Here is an 18,995-nt window from a genome sequence, read left to right as displayed (position 1 = left end):
CCCACCTTTCCTCACTAGGAAAATGTAAGTTATACTCCGAACAGAGCACGTTCGGCTTCTGGAAAGTTCCAAAACCAAAACACTCATTTCCTGGTTTGAAGTGTTCATGTTCCAAGTAATTCAAGAACTAAGCTGTTCGAAAACTGAGGTACAACTGTATTTATTTTCCCCAATTTTAACTATTTTATTTCCCCCGCCCCCGGCGATTTTCTTGAGTCAAAATGAGAGTACCCCTAAACATTTTTTTAGAAAAAGAGTTATACCATAAAATTATGTATCAATGGCAATATAATTTAATGAAGATTGTAATGCAGTAACTTTCATGAAGGATTATTTATTACAACAGCAGTCATAAAGAAGAAATGTGAAGCACACAGAAAAAATGAAATATACAGGTTACGGCAAATTCCTGTGTTGGCACTTTGGGGTTGGAGTTTGGGTCCTTTGGTCTCTATAAGGTCCGCCATCACTGCACTATACAAAGTACAGCCTCCATTTGTGTGGTTGGCAGATCTAGTAAAAATCCAGTTTGCAAACTTGGCCTTTGGGTACTTTCAGCTAGCTTTAGGCACAGGGGGCCCTTATAGGTTGTATCTTACCCTTTTAAAAATGACATTTAGACAATGCCAGATTTCATAGCTTAATTATGATTCATATAGCACGCACTTTCAATAACCAATACCAAACTAAGAGTGACGCCACTACATTCGCACCTTGGATCCCAAACGCCCTGGATCTTGGCCGTTTTGGCTCCCAAATGCCACAAACCTGGAGACAATTGTTCTGGTTTGTGAATGTTCTTTTGGAACCCGAATGTCTGACGGGGCTTCCGATAGGCTGCAGGAGCTTCCTGCAACCAATCAGAAGCCGTGATTTGCCGTTCAAACATTTTGGAAGTCAAACAGACTTCCAGAATGGATTCCAAGCTATGACTGTATATCAGGACTGCCTGTGCCCTGTATAATCCAGACTGGCATTTACTTAATGCCCCAAGTTTTTAATGAGGATTTTAAAAAAGTATTATTGCATCTTTCAGGAAATGTAGTTAATTTTTAAACCTTCACTGTAGGCTCCTGAAAGGGATGGTATGAGAACCATTGTTTTGTCATGAACGCCTTAGTTCATTACACTTTCCAGGCATGGGGAGGATTCAAAGTTCTACAATTTATTACGCAAATTATGTGTTGTTAGTCTGCACATGTATTGTCCTAAGCCTCTGCCCAAATGGAAGCCTCTAACATTCCCAGAAACATTCTTTGTTGGGGTGTGTGTGTCACATAAAACAAAAATGACACTATTCAAAAGAGGTAGCAGTGGACTCCAGGGGGTATAATATTCAGGTCAAATAAACCAAAGGCAAGCTGAAACCCAGTAAGTTCTGGTATACAATGCCAACTGTCTACGGTATTTGCAACCCTTGATGCAGTTCTGGATTGTAGTATTTAATCATCAGATAAAATGTAACTTGCCCTTAAAAGAACCACTCAGATTTCAGCTGAGCAGCACCAGTTATAAGCAAGTCCTTTACTTTTGCACTGTAGCGTAGCCAGTGAGGCCATGGAATTGGCCATGCACCAGTTCAAAGGCAGTGCTTCAAAGTCAACAGAGAAAAGAGACACACAATAGTTTTTATTTTATTATTTTATTTTAAAATAGTGCATCCCCACAGCAGCTTTAGTCGAAGAGCAACAGCTCCTTCATGTAGTTTTCTTTCCACGAGGAAAAGGAAGACACTAGCCTGCAAAAAAAGAAAAGGCATAGAGTTTAGACTGAGTAATGACAACATGGAGCAATTTTGTTCCTGTGCATCACACACAGCTTGCATGCCTGCTCTCCTTTTGCAACAGCGCACAGGTGTGCAGCAAATAGTGCCAGCCAGATTGCTGCAAGATAATTATCACAGCCAAGCCAGTCATTCCATAAGCAATGTAATTCTCTTAATTATGGCTGAAAGGAGATTTAATCTTTGATCATAACTCCTTTTAAAACAAGATTGGTTCTTCATAATACTGCAAGCATAAACAAACAAGAGCAAAGATAAAAGTCCAGTCACTGCCATTACCATTCTCTTACCAGTTACAACTGGTAAACAGTAATGAATATATTTGCTTGTGGAAACATAGCCACTAAAGCTGAGGAGCATTATTCTGTCTCCCACTTGTGAATGCATCTTAATGGGGCCACGTACGGCAGCATAAAGATGCTACCTGCAGGAAAGCACAACCTGCCTTCTGCAATTTTACGCTGGAGGCTCAGATTCTATGTCTCGTCATCTGCATCAGCAGTCTAACACGCCAAAAAAGAATCATCACAGCAGCCAGCATTAGGCAGGAGTGTTCCCTTTCTCAATGGCTTTCTCCAGTTAAAGAGAAGGAAAAAAAACCAGCCGCATTTCAGAGGATTTAGGACTGCCTAGAGAGTCATCAAAAGCACAAAAGTCCATCCACATTTGTTCTGGAGTCAAAAGTCCACTACCAGTTCCACCCTTGGCAGTAGATGCTCTGCTATGAGCATAACTCCCTCCAGCTATATTCAGCCAGTCTGAGCAGAGCATTGACTATATAAAGGAAACTGAGAGCATGGGGTGGGGGGAGATATACTTTTAAGCCACCATGTTAAGCACTAGCAAGCAATTAAAAGTGGGGGATCATTTTGCAAAATGTACACTAACGTGGCCTGTACCTCAGCCTAACGGGGGCGCAGTTGTATAACTCGGTATCCTATATTCTTGAGGTCCCCCTGCACGTTGGACGTCCTTCCCACTTTCAGCCACTAGGCCCTGCTCAAAAGCACGCAAAACCTTTCCCTGCCCTTTTTCGCCGTGATGGCACGTGCTTTTTTTGGAACGAAGTTCCAAAAAACTTCGGCGCCTGCGAGCAGAAGAAAATCCACGGCAATCGTTATTCCCAATTATTTAGCGTATTATTACGGACTTTTTGCGTGCGCTAAGACCTCCCCCCCCCCATCCGCACCATACCGGACATTATTCCGTTCTGCTTTCCTGGTCCTGCGGGTGACGCGTGGTGCTGATGCTGCAAATTTTTTATTTCAATTTTACCGGGGAGTAAAGCTCCGCGGATCTCCATAGGGCAGCAACCGGCCCAGAGGAAATGTCCTGACTTTGTCCTCGCCTGCACAGGACGGCTTCCCGAAACCGGTCTTTGCTTCCCCCAACCACGCAGGGTTCCCGTTTCTTTCCCCTCCCCAGGTAAATAAGCGGCACTCACCTTCCCCATCTCCCCGTCCTTGCAGCGAAAAGGCCAGAGCCGCTTTCTCCAGCTCTATTTATGCCCATTGTGACGCGTCAAGACCCGCCCCTTTCCGTCGGAAGCCGCGTAGGATGCGGAGGATGTGGCGAGGTGAAAGTACATCGCTAATGCGCAAAGCGTTTTGTTTCTGCCTCTTGGGGGCGCCGGGATTGGGGCCGCTTCTTCTTTACGGCCGCTTGGAGCCTTGCAGCCTAAAAGAGATCGGCTGCAGGCGGTGTTCTGCACGCTTACCTGTAAACCTTGTTTAATTTACTCTTGAGTAATGGATTGGGCTGTAAATCAGGACGCTGCCGAGTTAGGGTTGCCATGTGGCGCACGACCCAATATGAAATAAGCAGTATATCTTTCCGTTTTCCCACGTCCGTCATTTCCTGCTTGGTTGTTGTCGTTGTTTTAATTGCTTTTTATTTATTTGCACCGTTGTTGTTTTTAACAGAGAAACTACGTTGCTGTGGTTCTCCGAAGCCGTTAACTAAATATGGAGTGAGTCGGGGTAATTTGCGCAAGTTTTGAAAGGCGTAGTTGCCTTGGCTGCTTTTTGATCGCGGCTCCGGATTTATTTTATTTCACTTGCCTCCAGCAAATGCTTCTACCCGCTAGAGGACACTAATTGCTCATTTTAAAAACGGGTAGGTGGAGTTAGGAAGAGAGTACAGTATTCCTCGTTTCCCCCTGGAAAACATCCCTTGCGGGAGTTGAGCTAAGGGAAATAAATATGTTTTAAGTCCACTAGCAGAAAATAATCAAATGAGGAGGAGATGCTTAATTCCTTTTATCTTTATTGCCGATCCTTTTGGGAAGACAACACCAAAGCAGTATTCCAGCAAGGAACTTGCTAAATCAAGAGTTCCATTAACATTTAAAATATATTAAAAAAATGAGGAAATTATTTTAAAAATTATAAAAAAATAAATATTATAAAAAATAATAAGGAAAGAAGAGGCAGAAATTGCTTCAGGAAGGAACTCTGTTTGACAGAGCCCCTGCTTGTTCAGTTTCATTTTTATTTTTTACTTGCCCTTGGACACAACCTCAACATGCATTTGTCCTGATCACATTTTAGGCAGTTTTGCTAAATTCCAGTGAAACCAAAGGAATTGCTTCCACTTGCTGTAATGACTTGGAGTGGTTCCACAGCAAATGATTAGCTAATGTCACATTCCGACCGTTGCTTTCCTTTTAAAACCTGGTTTATGGTTACTTCCCTCACTTGATTTCCATCGCAATTGCAGTGCTAGTCTCCCAACTGCGGATTGTTAAAGTTTCATTATCATGTGGCCCCAAAATTCCAGATCCCCCCAAAACTGTTGCCAAAGTTTTAGTGCTGTTTTGTGCTGTGAACTCTGCATTTCGTGCTGCCCCCCCCAACCAATTGACACAACAAATGCCCCAAAAATCCAACCTTGTCCAATTGACTCCAAACAGGTGCCAAAGTTTAGTGCTGGTTTTGTACTAAAACCTGGGCTAAAGTGGGCTAAGGGGACCGAAGTGGGACAAAGTGAGTTAAGGAGACTTGAGGGGACTTGTAGGGCCTGAAGTGGGCCGAGGAGACTTGGGGGCCCCAAAATGAGCAAAGAGACTTGTGGGGCCCAAAGTTGGCCGATGGGAGTTGAGGGGACCTGAGGGGCTCCTCCTCCACCCTTTAGTCTTCTAGAAATTTTTGGTACTTCTGCAAACCTGAGGGTTATTGCAAGACTCTGTTGATGCCTCTCTTCTGGCAATATAAGCGATGGCATGTGTTATGTACCGAGTTGAATAGGATCCAAAATGCAGCAGTCTGATTAGTCCTAGAACAATAGGATCCAAAATGCAGCAGTCTGATTGGTCCTAGAACAACAGGATTCAGAATGCAGCAGTCTGATTGGTCCGCAGGAGCCACCCAATCCAGCTCCAAGTGGAAGTGAATCCGCAACCTGATTGGCCTACAGGAGAATCCCAGAATTAGCGAATCACTTGGGGCCCATTTTCACTACTATGAGCTGAATAAAGAGCATGAAATCCATACACGGCTCCGAGCATATTTCAGCATGGTACTCAGAAAATTGAATAAGAATTAGAAGACCGGCTTTGATTTTGAACAGAGCACCATTTGCCTTGCAACTCCTATTAATTATAACATCAGCAAATGATATCTAACAAGGGCTAATGAGTACAGCATAAAAATATAGATACAAGTTAGGCGCACTCAGGAAAATCATTTGCTAAGCAGCATTCATTCATTCACAGAGGTCAAATCTCTCCTTTAATCTCCATTATGTTTGTTCAAGAACCTTTAGAACTGATGAACAGTTAATGGAAATGCATGGTTTCTCTTATTATTACAACTGAAGTTCACCTAGGGACTGGAGGGGTCATGGTGACTTTCTCTCTCTAAACCCGCCTGCCAAGATGCAAAACAAACACATCTCTCATTGGACTAACTTGTCTGCAGGTTAAAATTGCCAGGGAACTCAGACAAGCTTTTGTCCCGCTCTCACTGACCTTTAGACATTTTAGCAGCATGGACTGGGCCCTCCATTTTGTCAAGCATGGTTCTTTCTGGAACTTGCAGGATTGCTGCCCTGTTGAGTTTTAATGCTACACACTTCTGCTTCCATTGCTGTTAATTTACCTTTCTGTAAAATCATATAAAGTCTGAAAGATCCATATGGGAAGTGATTAACAGTTCCAACATAAATATTCCAAGCAGGAAAGTTGGTGGTCTTTTTAGCCTACTCTGTCCCTGCATATTCACAACAGCATGTGCTAGAGTACCATTATTTCCCATTAGGCATCATTATCATCAAATGCTATGAGGTCTTTGGCACTGTACTCAAGATTTTTGCAGACTTGAGACATCAATAATGTCAAATATTACTCCCCCTACATATCCCACAATACTGTAGATATTTTGTCCTGCACAATACCCTTCCAACCTGTGGCCTCTTTCTGGCTGAGATGGTTAACATGTCTTGACCCAACTATTTTGACAGGTCTATCTCCTGTCTCCAGAAAATGAGGTTGACAGGAAAAAGCCTAGGCTGCAGAACACTTAAACCAAAACCTAGTTTTGTAGGAACCTAGGGAGCTCAAGTAGAACAGCTCTGACACAGGCTTATTTATTTGTTCAGTTTATATCTGTCACCACTTCTTTTGATTCCAGGAAGGCCTAAAAATCTTGTGACTCCAAACCTGCCCAGGTACCTAAGAAATGTGCGCAATGAGGACCTGACTGGTGATCCATACAGTTATGTGGGACTAGAGGGGTGGCGCTTTGCGGCTTGGATTTCTTGCACACAACCATAGGAGCCAACTCCTACTGGCCAAGGTCCCATTTGGCACCCCAATAAAATATTTGAGGGGGGCGGACCCCCCCAAGTTGATAGACATTGCCATTCAAATGGTGTGTGCGTGCCGCATCATGTGATTGATGATGCAGGGCAGGGCTTACCTGGGGGGTCCCCAATATTTGATTCAAGTTGGCACCCCTGCGACACATCTAAATGGCAGGGCTGCCTATGGCGCGAGACCTTGAAAATCATTTGGTTCCAGAGTGGAAAACCATATTAAAATAGGTGTAAATGCCTACATCTACACACATTCAAACATATATCAGACCCTCCAAGTGTCCCTATTTTCCAGGGACGTCCCTGATTTAGAGAAGCCGTCCAGGTGTCCGATTTGATCCTGGAATGTCCCGCTTTTCCTTAGGACCTCCCTATATTCATGGGAGAAACGTCGGAGGGTATGGAGTTATCCGACCCCCGGAGCCGTCTGAAGGCAATCCTGTATAGGGACGTTAATGTTTGATTATGTTTTTTATATGTGTCGGAAGCCGCCCGAAGTGGCTGGGGCCACCCAGTCCAATGGGCGGGGTATAAACAGCCAAATTACCATTAAGGAATGGGACGTCCCTACTTCCCTCGGGGAAACAAGTCGGAGGGCATGATCTATATGCGACACACACACGCGCACTGTGTGTCTCCCTCCCTGCCAGGCATGTTGCCAGCAGGGAAAAGGCGGGGAAGCAGCTGAAGGCCGGCCCTCCTCTTTCTGGCCTCTCCGTTTCATAAAGCCGAGGGTTTCCTCGCGCAGGGCTTTGGAGGCGCCTCCTGAGTGCCAGCCGGTGCCAGTCCCCCGGCAACCCCCGGCAACCCCCGACCCGACCCTCCGCGCACCTCTCCATCCCTTCCTCCTTTGACGCGGAAGGCAGAGCGAGGCGAGGCTCCGCCTCCGGAGGAGGAAGGCCGGACACGCCGCAGTCAGGGGCAGCCCCAGAGGCTGCCGAGCCGGGCGGGCGGGCGCTGCGCCGGGGCCCGGGAGCGGCGTCGAGAGCCATGGCGCGTCGGGAGCGTGTGGCGGCGGCGTCGGCGTCCAGTGGGCTTCTCCTCCGCCTGGCCGCTCTGTGGCTGCTGCTCTGGCTGGGGCCCCGGGTAAGGGCGCGCGGCTGGGGCTCTCCGCTTTCCCGGGGGCGAGGGGGCGAAGCTGCGCGGTGGTGGGTTGGGGTTGAGGGGAGAGGCAGAGAGGGGCGTTCCGAAAAGGCTGCTTCTCGCCCTTTCACGGGCATGGGGGGGGGCCCAAACATAACCCAGGGGGGCGCAAAGCGGGGTTCAGGCACTTTCCTCGTCGGGAAGAGATGGGGGGAAACTCGGGCGCTAAACCCCCCTGCCGCTGCTGGCGCCCCCTAGAGCGCAGAAGGGAGGGCAAATGATGGGGATATTTGCCCCACCTGCGCTCCCAGAGTTCGCCCTCGTTGCAGGTGGGCAGAGGATGTGGGAACTGCCCTTCGGGGTTACTGTTTTGAAACCGATTCTTTATTATTATGACGATTGGACATTTTCCTCGTTTAATGAAAGCACAGGCATTGCCGGGTGGCGTTTTTTGCCGATCAGTTTCATTTGCCCTGAGACATTGGTGTTATGGGGTTGGGAAGAAAGAGGTGGGGGGGAGACGGGGTGTGTGGCAAAGCTGATGTTCTTTTACTTAGTGTATGTCTGGGGTTTTTGTGTTGGTGTCACATGGATAGATCCTCTTTCTATACGCTTGTTATGTTTCCTTGGAAGTGAGAGAGGCTGTGGGGAGAGGTGTGGTCGATTTGCTCGGAACCAATTCTTTAAGGATGGGCACTTGTTGGAAGCAGAGCAGCACCCCGGCGTTCGGCTTTGAAGTATGGTGGCATCCTGTGGCCTGTTCCTCTGCCTTTTCTAGTGGGCACCTGTATGCCACATGGAACTCCCTTTCTCCAGAGCCTCCCCAGGGGGGGCATGAGGGACCCCTCATATCGCAAGGCCGGCTCAGGAGGCCGAGCCCCTCTACCTGCCGCGCCACACGGAGGATTTGAGGTCTCGGGTGCGTAAGAGATGCCCCAGACATCTCACCATCTTTGGCATTGGAGGCAATGTTGCTGGAAGACGGTGATCTCTTGGGAGTGTTGCCCTACTCATCATCTTCCATTGGAGGCTGATATGCTTTTTGTAGGGGTTCCTTTCAAGCCTAGGGGGTCTGTTGCCATTTAGTAGGGATAAGTTGGATAATTTTCATCACATCAGTGCTCTCTGCAAGTGCAGTAGTGACTGAGCTCCATGGAAAGTCGCATGTCGGATTATTCGACATGGGGAACTGGATTTTGCCACGCTTCTGAAGCCCCGTGGATCTCTCCATGGGCCCAACTTCTCAAATTAACATAGGAAACTGAAAACTTATGAGTGACTTATGCTGCTGCTTTTCTCAATTCTAGAAACGTGGGCAAAACTCCTTTTGGTGAATTCAGATGAACGTGCACATTTGCATCAAAACAGAAAACACTACCAGTGTTTTTATTGTTGTAGAAGACTGCTCAGCTGAATGCACTCGAGTAATTGCTGGTTTCAGTATTTGTCACACCTGACTATAGAGACATCATCTTTTTTTCCTGCATCTTATTTTCTACTGTTACAAACTATTTTTGGTTGACCAATAACTGAACCGAAGTATAATATTTTTTGCAGCATAAGTTGCTTTTCAGTCTTAACTGGAGTACCGGCTGTGTGAACAATACCTCCAGCACTATATTAATATTTAGGGATAGAAGTACTATAATAAGGACACATCTTTTTCGTCTGTAGTGACAGGATAGTAACAGAAATGACTGGTTCTGATCAAGAACTGTCAAAAAAGGTGACAAGTTACGAAGTGGCTATTTTTGCATTATCATTTTTTTAAATACAGCTATTTGCTAATTTCCATTTGGTCTTTACTGCTCCATAGAATCAATAAGCTGCAACATTCCTCCCTTGTGGGGTTGTCCCACCTAACTCTGCCCATTCTGCAGTCAGGGGGAAACTAACACTAAAACTGTTTTCAAAGTCTCTCTCTTGAAGCTTGTTAGGCCTTCATCCTCACGTGTATATTCAGCCATTATTGCACTGTAGCCAGCACATGTTGCAGTGAAAGGGTTATTACTCAAGAACCTCTTCTTGAACTATCTGGCTTACTCCAGGGTTGTTTTATATAGCTGCAGAGATGATATGGGAAGTTGGAAAGAGCATCTGGTTTCCAGCTGAGCTTGGTTTTGTTGACTAGTAATGCAGACTAAGGCTGTGTGTTCAAAGTACCGTTTTTATTCATTTACTGCATTTATGTTCCACCTCAAGGTAGTGTAAATGGTTCTCCTCCTCACTTAATCTCCACAACAACTCTGTTGCACTGAGAGAAGAAAGTGACTGGCTTAAGGTCGCCCAGTGAGCTACATGGTCCAGTGGGGATTTCAACCCAGGTCTCCTAGGTTCTAGTCTGACACTTTAATCACTATGCTAATTCTTAATCCAGCTCCAGCGTGCTCCCACCGCTGGCTTTTGAATCCGTTTATAAGTGACACAACATTCCCCACAAGAATGCCGAACTATTGTGTGGTTTCTTGAGAAATATTGCCGTTTGATGCGTTTCCCCTTAAACCTGGCTTCAATCCGAAAGGTAAATTTAAGCCACGATCACTTCGCAATGAAGCTGGAACTGGAAGTGTGTAGCTTGGAGACAGCCATTGCACATACGTGGGTGGCAGCTTAATTAGGAGTTTTGGGGGGGAGTTACAGTGGTGGGGAATCTGAACAGGTAATATGCATTGAGTGAAGACCTCGCTGCCCCCCTCTCTAGTGTGTATAACAGCATGGGGATGCAGGGGGCGCTGTGGTCTAAACCACTGATCGGAAGGTCGGTGGTTCGAATCCCCGCAATGGGGTGAGCTCCCGTTCCTCTGTCCCAGCTCCTGCCAACCTGGCAGTTCGAAAGCACACCAGTGCAAGTAGATATAGCGGTTTAGTCATGCTGGCCACATGATCCGGAAAACTGTCTGTGGACAAACGCCGGCTCCCTCGGCCTGAAAGCGAGTTAAGTGCCGCAACCCCATAGTCGCATTTCACTGGACTTAACCGTCCAGGGGTCCTTTACCTTTACCTTATAACAGCATGTAAATGCGACTTGCAAGGGAGTGGTCTGCAGGGAAATGACCTTGCTGCCTTTTAAGCCGCTAATATATACCTAGTGTAAGATTATTTCAAATTATTATAGGGGTTCCCCCGCATTACTGCTCTGCACATGTCTAGAGATAGCACGTTCATATGTTTAAAATCTGTTGATAAAATGACACTGTTTTATGAGATTCAAACTAAGAAGCATAGTGGTGTATTTCATTAGACCATTTTTGATATAGAAGTGTACTAAAAAGAAGTTATGTGCATCTTTTTTCAGGTTGGTATGGTAGCAACTAGTTGTATTAGATTCTCGTTTTCAGTCTTCCTGCTTATAATGACAACATAATTAGGAAACCTAGTCTTGGAATATGGGTTATATTCACATTCAGGAGAGGAACTTTTAAGGTCAGGTTTTTTTTATAAAAAAATGCATCATTCTTTTGTACTGGTATACATGTATGATATTATGAGTGAGGTAAGAGAGGCTAAATTATTATATTTCTTATTCACCCCCTTCCTCTTTCAAAATATTCATGCTTAACAGAGTGTTGCCATAATATTTGTAATACCAAGGATTTTCAAAACAAGGACTTCAAATTGGGAAAAAAATATCTAAAATCATACTTGGGTTTCACCTTTTCTCCTTTTTAAATCCTTGCATTGAATTGTTGTTGTTAATAATTCACCTGAAGACCTACAACATTAAAAACACAATATTAAAACCAACTTACAGTCACAAATATAAGGGGGGTCCTAAAAATATTATGCTAATTTTCTTGCTTTTTTTATTTGTGTTGCGGACAATGAATTAAATAAACATTGATCAAACTTGATGCATTTCTAGCATTACAGAGGGGGAAAATAAGAGCTAGTTATGCTTTCTTGAAGTAAAAAAAAAAAAAAAGTAGCGGAATTAAATTGTCCTGTCTTGTCTTAAAAATCATACTGTTGTCTCTTGAGACAGGAATTGTTGAGAGTTAGCCCTGGACCCTTTTAATAGGCATTGTTGAGAAAGCCTGGAAGCAGTAGGGTATGTTAGAGTGCTATTTTTTGCAGTCAAAGCCACAGCACCCGGCAAGGGATTGTACCAAAGGCTGCTATTTATCTTATATATTTTCAATGAATTTGTGCAGAGAATAGTGCCAGAATGTGCAGTGTGCACCCTCCAAAAGGGCCAAACTTGGAATATTCTAAAACTCGTCTGGTTCACTTTCGCAGTATGCATAATAAAAAAATATTAATTTTGGGGAGAAAGCTTAAGGTAAAAAAAAGTATACATTATTAAAGGATGAAATTCACACACAGCCAGCCAGCATTGTTATAGCAGATGGGTTGGAATGGGCATACTACCAGGTCATGGCCTGATCTAAGGCCTGATCTCAGCAGCAGTATTACCACTTTACAAATATATGGTATTTATTTGACGCCATATGGATGTTTGGTTTAAAAAACGGTTCCTGGTGTAGTGGGCCTGAACTGGGGAGACCTGACTTCAAATCCTTGTCCAACCAGGAATGTCACTGGGTGTGAACTGTCTCTCAGCACAAGGATAAATGGGGCAAACCCCATGTAGGCCTTGTAGGCCTTCATGAACTCCATGTAAAATAACAGAATACAAATGGAATAAATAAGTGCAGCTAATATTCAGTGGGGCTGAAAATAAAGGTAATGTATTAGAATTGTTTGATTTGTTGTAGACCAAAAGTAACTTCAGCTTTATTTTTTCTTTTACTTGTTTTTCCCCTGCTTCCTTTTAAATAGAAATAATAATGCAGAAATAACAGCTCCCTCTATTCCATTAAACATGCTTTAGTGACTTGTTTTCTAAAACCTATGCATGCTATCAGGCTGTAACCTAGCAATGTAATTAGAGCACTTGCTGACAAAATAAGCTCAATGAATCATAGGGCATATATGATGATCATGCTAGTTGCTTGTGTTATTGTGCGGAAGCTCTCTCAAATGTTTTGCCTTCCCATATGTCCAGCGATAAGTTGCCAGGAACACGATACAGTATATGTTTCATCAGCCCACTGAAACATGTATTGCTCCGGTCTCGTCAAAGTTAAAAGAGGCAGGATTCAGTAAAATATTTGCAAGTGTGACTTGTACAGTCTGACCCTACATTCTGTTCCAGATAATAAGATATTGGGGCACACAAAGAAAGCCAGATGAAGGTTTAGATTAGGAGTTAATACATTTAGCATTTTACTTTCTTCATTGCATTTAATTACAGGACTGATTCAGGCAATATTTCCTCCTCAAAACAGCAGCCTGGGAGGGGGTCTTGTGCTGTTATGCCTCCCTCATCTGCCCCTCCTTTTTTCCTTCACTTGCTCACTGGAGAAATGAATTACTACACTTAGGATGTCCAAAGTGGATACGAATATAGGCTCTCACAGATTTTGTTAGATTAATATGTTGTAGGCCTCCGTTCGTCTCAAGAGACAACGGAGTGAGCCTCCAGGGATGTAGCCAAACTGCTGTGTTAGCAGAGGTGCAGTGATCTCCCTGGGGTGCAAGCCTGGGCAGTGTATATGGAGGTTCTGGGTTACTCAGATGACAAGACCCCCACCCCACGCCCGGCCTTGCTGATGTGGTCCAAAGGAAATTGGAGCAATACATTTGGCACCAGCTTGACTGCAGGAGTTACTGGAAGGAGGCACTAAGAAAACAGATTTCATCACTCAGGGTCAGGGAGGTCCCATGTTAAAATAAATTCTGGATCTCTTGGTTTGGTCATTCAGTTCTCTCTGGGAAGTGGGGAGACTTGATTCTGCATATAATTAACAACATTTTCATCTCATTAATAGGAGGTCACATTAAGTAGACAAGCTGGTAGACTATCTCTCAACTCTGATATTGAAATCGTAGTCTGAAATATTTCTTTTTCTTTTTTATATTGCCTTCTGGTTTGTAAGCATTGAATTCTGAAGGATAAGAGGTAGGAAATATTTTTTAAAAAATTTAGACATGCCAGATTCTGAGATGGTTGTTGTGTAGTAAACAGTGCATTGTTGAATAGTTCATTACAACTGCCAGTGTATTCTAAATAGCAGAACAGGTACCAAAGCTGCCTCAAATTTGTTATAGCCTTTAAAAATAACCTTTAAAGCTTCTGCTTTCACTTGCACTGGTAGACCAGTGACCAACACCAAGCTAGTTACACCTGTTGAAACCAATATGGTACATTAGTCGTGATTTGTCATTGATTTTAAGAGGATTTAGGTAAGACTTAGGTCTTTTCTAAACAGTCAGCAAAGTAAGATGGTAGAGTTCTGAATAGCTAGAATGGACTGTACCACTTTAGTCCCCGAGTGGGGAAAATAACATTTGTGAATGCACCCTTACATAAACGGTCTGTAGTGGTACAGGCCACTCTATCACCTAGGAGTTCTTTCACCTCCTACTGCATGTGTAGATCATAGGCCTCTTGATTAGGGACTATCAAGTACAGAATGGATGGCTGCTATAACAAGATCCCATACACACAGAAATTGGATATTTGTGGTCAACCTCAGGTGGAAGACCACTTGTTATCTGTTAGCCTGCCCCTTATATAGGGACCCAAGAGATCACTTTCTGAACCCTTTGCACAAAAAAGCAGGTTTCACCCTGGCAGAAATGGTTCTTCTGCGATACAATAATAGCTTTGTAACACACACAGGGGCTCCCTCTATGCAGTAGCTGCCAAATCAATCAATCAATCAATCAATCAGGAAAAAGGAATTGGATGAAATTGCAGTAAATTATTTTGGTGAATCTGAAATCAAGCTGGATTTGAGATCATTAGTGTCTCTGGTGTCTTCTCTTTCTTGAATCGTGGATGTTGGCTTGTATTATGGTTGCATGTTTCGTGTTATTTTGTTGATACTTTTCCTGCTGGTTTGTCATGGCCTTTGGCTAGAACAATAAGCTTAGGAGCAAACAAGTACAGTACGATCGCATCTGATGTGTCGTTAACTTGCGTGATTTCAACCTTGCGCAGTTGAAAGCTGGCCGGTTAAAATCGTGCAGATGAATTGCGCACAAGGTGGAGAGCTTAACAGCTCCTTTTTGCACTGTGTTTTTCCAGCGTGGAAAGCGCTTTTAAGCTCTCTGCCTTGCTTACTAGGCAAGGCCCACTCAGTGCACAAGCTCCAGAAGCTAAGGATATTTGCACAGGGGTGGTTCCAAGGGGGCGATTCAAGTGTGCACATTTTTGCATATATGCGCCACCCCCAAAACGTAACTACCATGCAAGATGATATTGTACTGTGGTACCTCGGGTTAAATACTTAATTTGTTCCGAGGTCCATTCTTAACCTGAAACTGTTCTTAACCTGTAGCACCACTTTAGCTAATGGGGCCTCCTGCTGCCGCCACGCCGCTGGAGCACGATTTTTGTTCTCATCCTGAGGTAAAGTTCTTAACCTGAGGTACTACTTCTGGGTTAGCGGAGTCTGTAACCTGAAGCGTCTTTAACCTGAAGCGTATGTAACCCGAGGTACCACTGTACCATTTATCTCTGAAAGCTATGCCACATCAGTCATCAAAGAATACAAAGTTACTAAAACTTATGAACACTGTCTTCTTCAAATTATTCTATACAGTGGTACCTCGGGTTACAAACACCTCGGGTTACAAACACTTCGGGTTGCAGACTCCGCTAACCCAGAAGTAGTACCTCAGGTTAAGAACTTTACCTCAGGATGAGAACAGAAATTGTGCAGTGGCGGCAGCGGGAGGCCCCATTAGCTAAAGTGGTACCTCAGGTTAAGAATGGTTCCAGGTTAAGAACGGAACCTCCGGAACGAATTAAGTACGTAACCAGAGGTACCACTGTACTGTAATGTGGAACCTTTGTTTTTCCAGATTCTGCTGAACTACAACTCCCGCCCAGGCATGTTGGGAGTAGTAGTTCAGCAACATCTGGAGGGATAAAGGTTCCTCAAACGTGTTCTGCACCACAATAACTGCACATTGTGACGAATGTGACCCGCCAACCAGCCCATGGTTCTTTGATTTTTTAAATTGCTTTTAATGTAGCTTTAGTTCTTTTTGTATTGTGTGAGTGTAAATTGCCTTCTCTATGAAGGCCATGCCACAGCTTAATAAAAGAAATAGGCAGGCAGATAGCAAAAACAGGAGGTGTATTGATCCCCTGATAAGCCACCATGTAGGATTAATCAGATGCATTCTACATTCGTATCTTGGTTCTCGAATGTACAGTCATACCTCAGGTTGAATGTGCTTCGGGATGAGCGCGTTCGAGTTGCGTTCTGCAGCAACCCGGAAGTAACGGAGCGTGTTGCTTCCGGGTTTTGCCGCTTGCGCATGCGCAGACGCTCAAAATGACGTCACGCGCATGCGCAGAAGCGGTGAAAAGCCACGCGTGCGTGCATAGACGTGCCGTTGCTAGTTACGTTTGCTTCTAGATGCGAACAGGGCTCCGGAACGGATCCCGTTTGTATCTAGAGGTACCACTGTAATCCGTTCTGGAAGTCCATTCTACTTCCGAAAACGTTTAAAAACCAAGGTGCAGCTTCCAATCGGCTGCAGGAGCTTACTGCACTCAATCGGAAGTTGCGTTGGATATTTGGTTTCCACATTTTTTTGCAAACCAGAACACTTACTTATGGGTTTATGGCGTTTGGGAGCCAAAACGTACGAGTACCAAGGCGTTCAAGAACCGAGGTACGACATTAACTTCCCTATACAGGATTGCCTTCAGTCATATATGCTGCTTTACATTTATTTCTCATATCATAGACATGTTGGAAGTAGAACTATGGCATGTGATCTTGTAACCAACACAGGGAAGTAAAAAAATGTGCGAACAAATGCCTGACATGCTTTACACAGTTTGCTTTATTTCAATCCCAGGAAACTGGTTAGGGTTTGGTTTTCTGTGCCTCTTGCTATGTTTGTGGCTTGCATAAGAGGAAGCATGGTATGCTAAACTTCAATTCTGCATTTTGACATTGTGATTAAAACTGATGAGAATGGTTTAGAAGTCCTCATAAAATGTTATCATCCTATCATTTTCACGCTTTAACGAAATGTAAACTTTGAAATGTTCAAAATCTAAGCATTACAATTTAGTGAAATGATAAAATAGACATACGGTGGTACCTTGGTTCCCGAACGGCTTAATTGTCGTACAAATCAGCTCCTAAACGCCGCAAATAAAGTGAGTGTTACAGTTTGCAAACATTTTTCGGAAGTTGAACGTCTGACGTGGCTTACAATTGAGTGCAGGAAGCTCCTGCAGCCAATCAGAAGCCGCACCTTGGTTTGCAAAAGGTTTCAGGAGCTGAACGGACTCCTGGAACGGATTAGGTTCGAGAACCAAGATACCACTGTATAGACATGGACCAGATGGTTTTTTACTGTGTGAATGAGCCATGGTAAGTCTTGGGTTTGTAAGCTCCGCCACTCCCCAAACTTCTTCAGCACCCTATAGGATGCTTCTGAAGTAGAACTAACCACAGTTCTTCATAATGTCAGAATTCAGGAGACCCTGGTTAGTGAGATGAAGCCAAGATCAAAGCATGGGTTCAGATCCTGTCTTGTTCTCAAACCAGTGTTTTAATAAACCACAGTTTCCTGAATTCAGACATGACAGGGACCCATTGGTACTTTCGAATCACAAGCAGATGCTTCCAATCTCCTCTTCTGGTCCTCAAAATAGGAGACAGTAGCTGTAGCTCAATGATTAGAGCACTTGCTATGAATGTAAAAGATTCCAGTATGATCCCCAGCAATGCCAAGTAGAAGGGAAATAAGAATAATAAGCCCCATAGGAATTTCCTAGCCAAAACTTTAACTATAGACATCTATGGGGTTGTTTTGTTTTGGGGATACTCTGTGGTCCAGTCTTGTTGCACTTGTATTTTTTAAAAAAATCTAATAAAAATCAATAGTAAGCTAAATCCAGATTAAAACATCTGCAATTTCTGCATGTCTGTTTAGGCTTGCCTAAACAACCAGGTTTTAATCCCATTGATGTCAATGGGCAGGGAGTTCCAATGTGTAGATGCTGCAGCAGCACTAAAAGATCAATTTCTTAAAACTACCAAGGAAGTACAGCCGTACCTTGGTCATCGAACAGCTTAGTTCTCGAACGTTTTGGCTCCCGAGCCCCACAAACCCAGAAGTGACAGTTCCAGTTTGTGAACTATTTTTGGAGGCCAAACGTCTGACAGGGCTTCCACAGCTTCTGATTGGTTGCAGGAGCTTCCTGCAGCCAATCAGAAGCCGCACTTTGGTTTCTGAACGTTTTGGAAGTCGAACGGACTTCTGGAACAGATTCCGTTCGACTTCCAAGGTACGACTGTATTATGTAATACCTGTAAAAGTGAAAGTTCGGTCACTGGATGGAGGCTTCTAGGTTTCTAAAATCTGAGTTTTAGGCTTTCATCACCAGTGCATTGTCTCACTAAAAGCCCATGACTTGAAGACTCAGCTCATGATATTAGTTGAAAAATATGTATATAGAAGAAGCTATGGATGTTCACAGACTTGTAGCTTATTTGCAGATGGAAGGAATAAGGAAATGCAAAATTTTACATTTTAAACAAAAAAAAAATTGTTCCAAGGAACATGATGAAACTTGGTAAAGTTCTGAAAAACCACCCACCCTTGGGTTTCATTTAAAGGTTATGAATGCCCCTTTGATAAATAACTTCCTCAACGTGCTACTATAAAAATTAGACCCTGCTTTATCTAAATGTCAAATAGGACTGTTTATTCCCAGTGGAGCAGTGGCTGTGGCGTGGCCAAGTTGCAGAACAGACGGAACATTTGCTTCCAGGGTCTTTAGTAATGTTGTAGGAAAGGAGCATTGCGAACTCTCATTAGGCAAAGGTTAGCCCATTACATCCTTACTTAAGTGCCAGCATTTGGCAAGCCGCTTTGATTATTTCTTATATTCATTTCAGTGTTTATCCTACACAATCCCAGGTGCTCTGGTTGTGTTTTTTGAAAATACATAACATTATTCAGAATACTTAAGCATGCTTACAGTACAATCCTATTCATTCTTACTCAGAAGGAGTTCAATGGGGCTTCTACTCATGTAAGTGTCCATGGAATTGCGTGTCGAGACCCCGCAGCCACCCCCTCGTTGGAAAATAACTGACACAAGGACACAGATACAGTGGTACCTCGCGTTAAGTACTTAATTCGTTCCAGAGGTCTGTACTTAACCTGAAACTGTTCTTAACCTGAAGCACCACTTTAGCTAATGGGGCCTCCCGCTGCTGCCGTGCCGCCGGAGCACGATTTCTGTTCTCATCCTGAAGCAAAGTTCTTAACC

At 44.0% G+C, this 18,995-nt stretch overlaps 1 protein-coding gene and 1 long non-coding RNA gene across 4 annotated transcripts in view; one reads left to right on the top strand and one right to left on the bottom strand.

Moving 5' to 3' along the window:
- Positions 1-318: 318 nt before the first annotated feature.
- LOC308471304 lies at positions 319-3,490 on the bottom strand. 3 transcript variants are annotated; one of them, XR_013982884.1, is made up of 3 exons: positions 3,228-3,480; positions 2,683-2,870; positions 319-1,738 (listed from the first exon to the last, which is right to left on the bottom strand). It is a non-coding gene; the product is annotated as an uncharacterized lncRNA (long non-coding RNA). The 3 variants fall into 3 exon arrangements; XR_013982885.1 differs by lacking the exon at positions 3,228-3,480 and adding an exon at positions 2,978-3,208; XR_013982883.1 differs by lacking the exon at positions 2,683-2,870 and having other exon boundaries at positions 3,228-3,490.
- Positions 3,491-7,545: 4,055 nt separating this feature from the next.
- The window catches only part of ERN1 (endoplasmic reticulum to nucleus signaling 1), a 62,253-nt gene continuing 50,803 nt past the window's right edge, over positions 7,546-18,995 (top strand). Inside the window, exon 1 of the mRNA XM_080994462.1 lies at positions 7,546-7,681. Within this exon, the coding sequence (XP_080850588.1) occupies positions 7,586-7,681 (96 nt within the window). The 5' untranslated portion in view covers positions 7,546-7,585. The remainder of the gene's footprint in view (positions 7,682-18,995) is intronic.

The sequence above is a fragment of the Podarcis pityusensis genome, assembly GCF_964106645.2.
Source record: "Podarcis pityusensis genome assembly, chromosome: 2".
In the NCBI taxonomy this organism is placed as follows: domain Eukaryota; kingdom Metazoa; phylum Chordata; class Lepidosauria; order Squamata; family Lacertidae; genus Podarcis; species Podarcis pityusensis.
The sequence above is the reverse complement of the archived record's forward strand: the minus strand, read 5'-3'. Positions and strand labels throughout refer to the sequence as shown.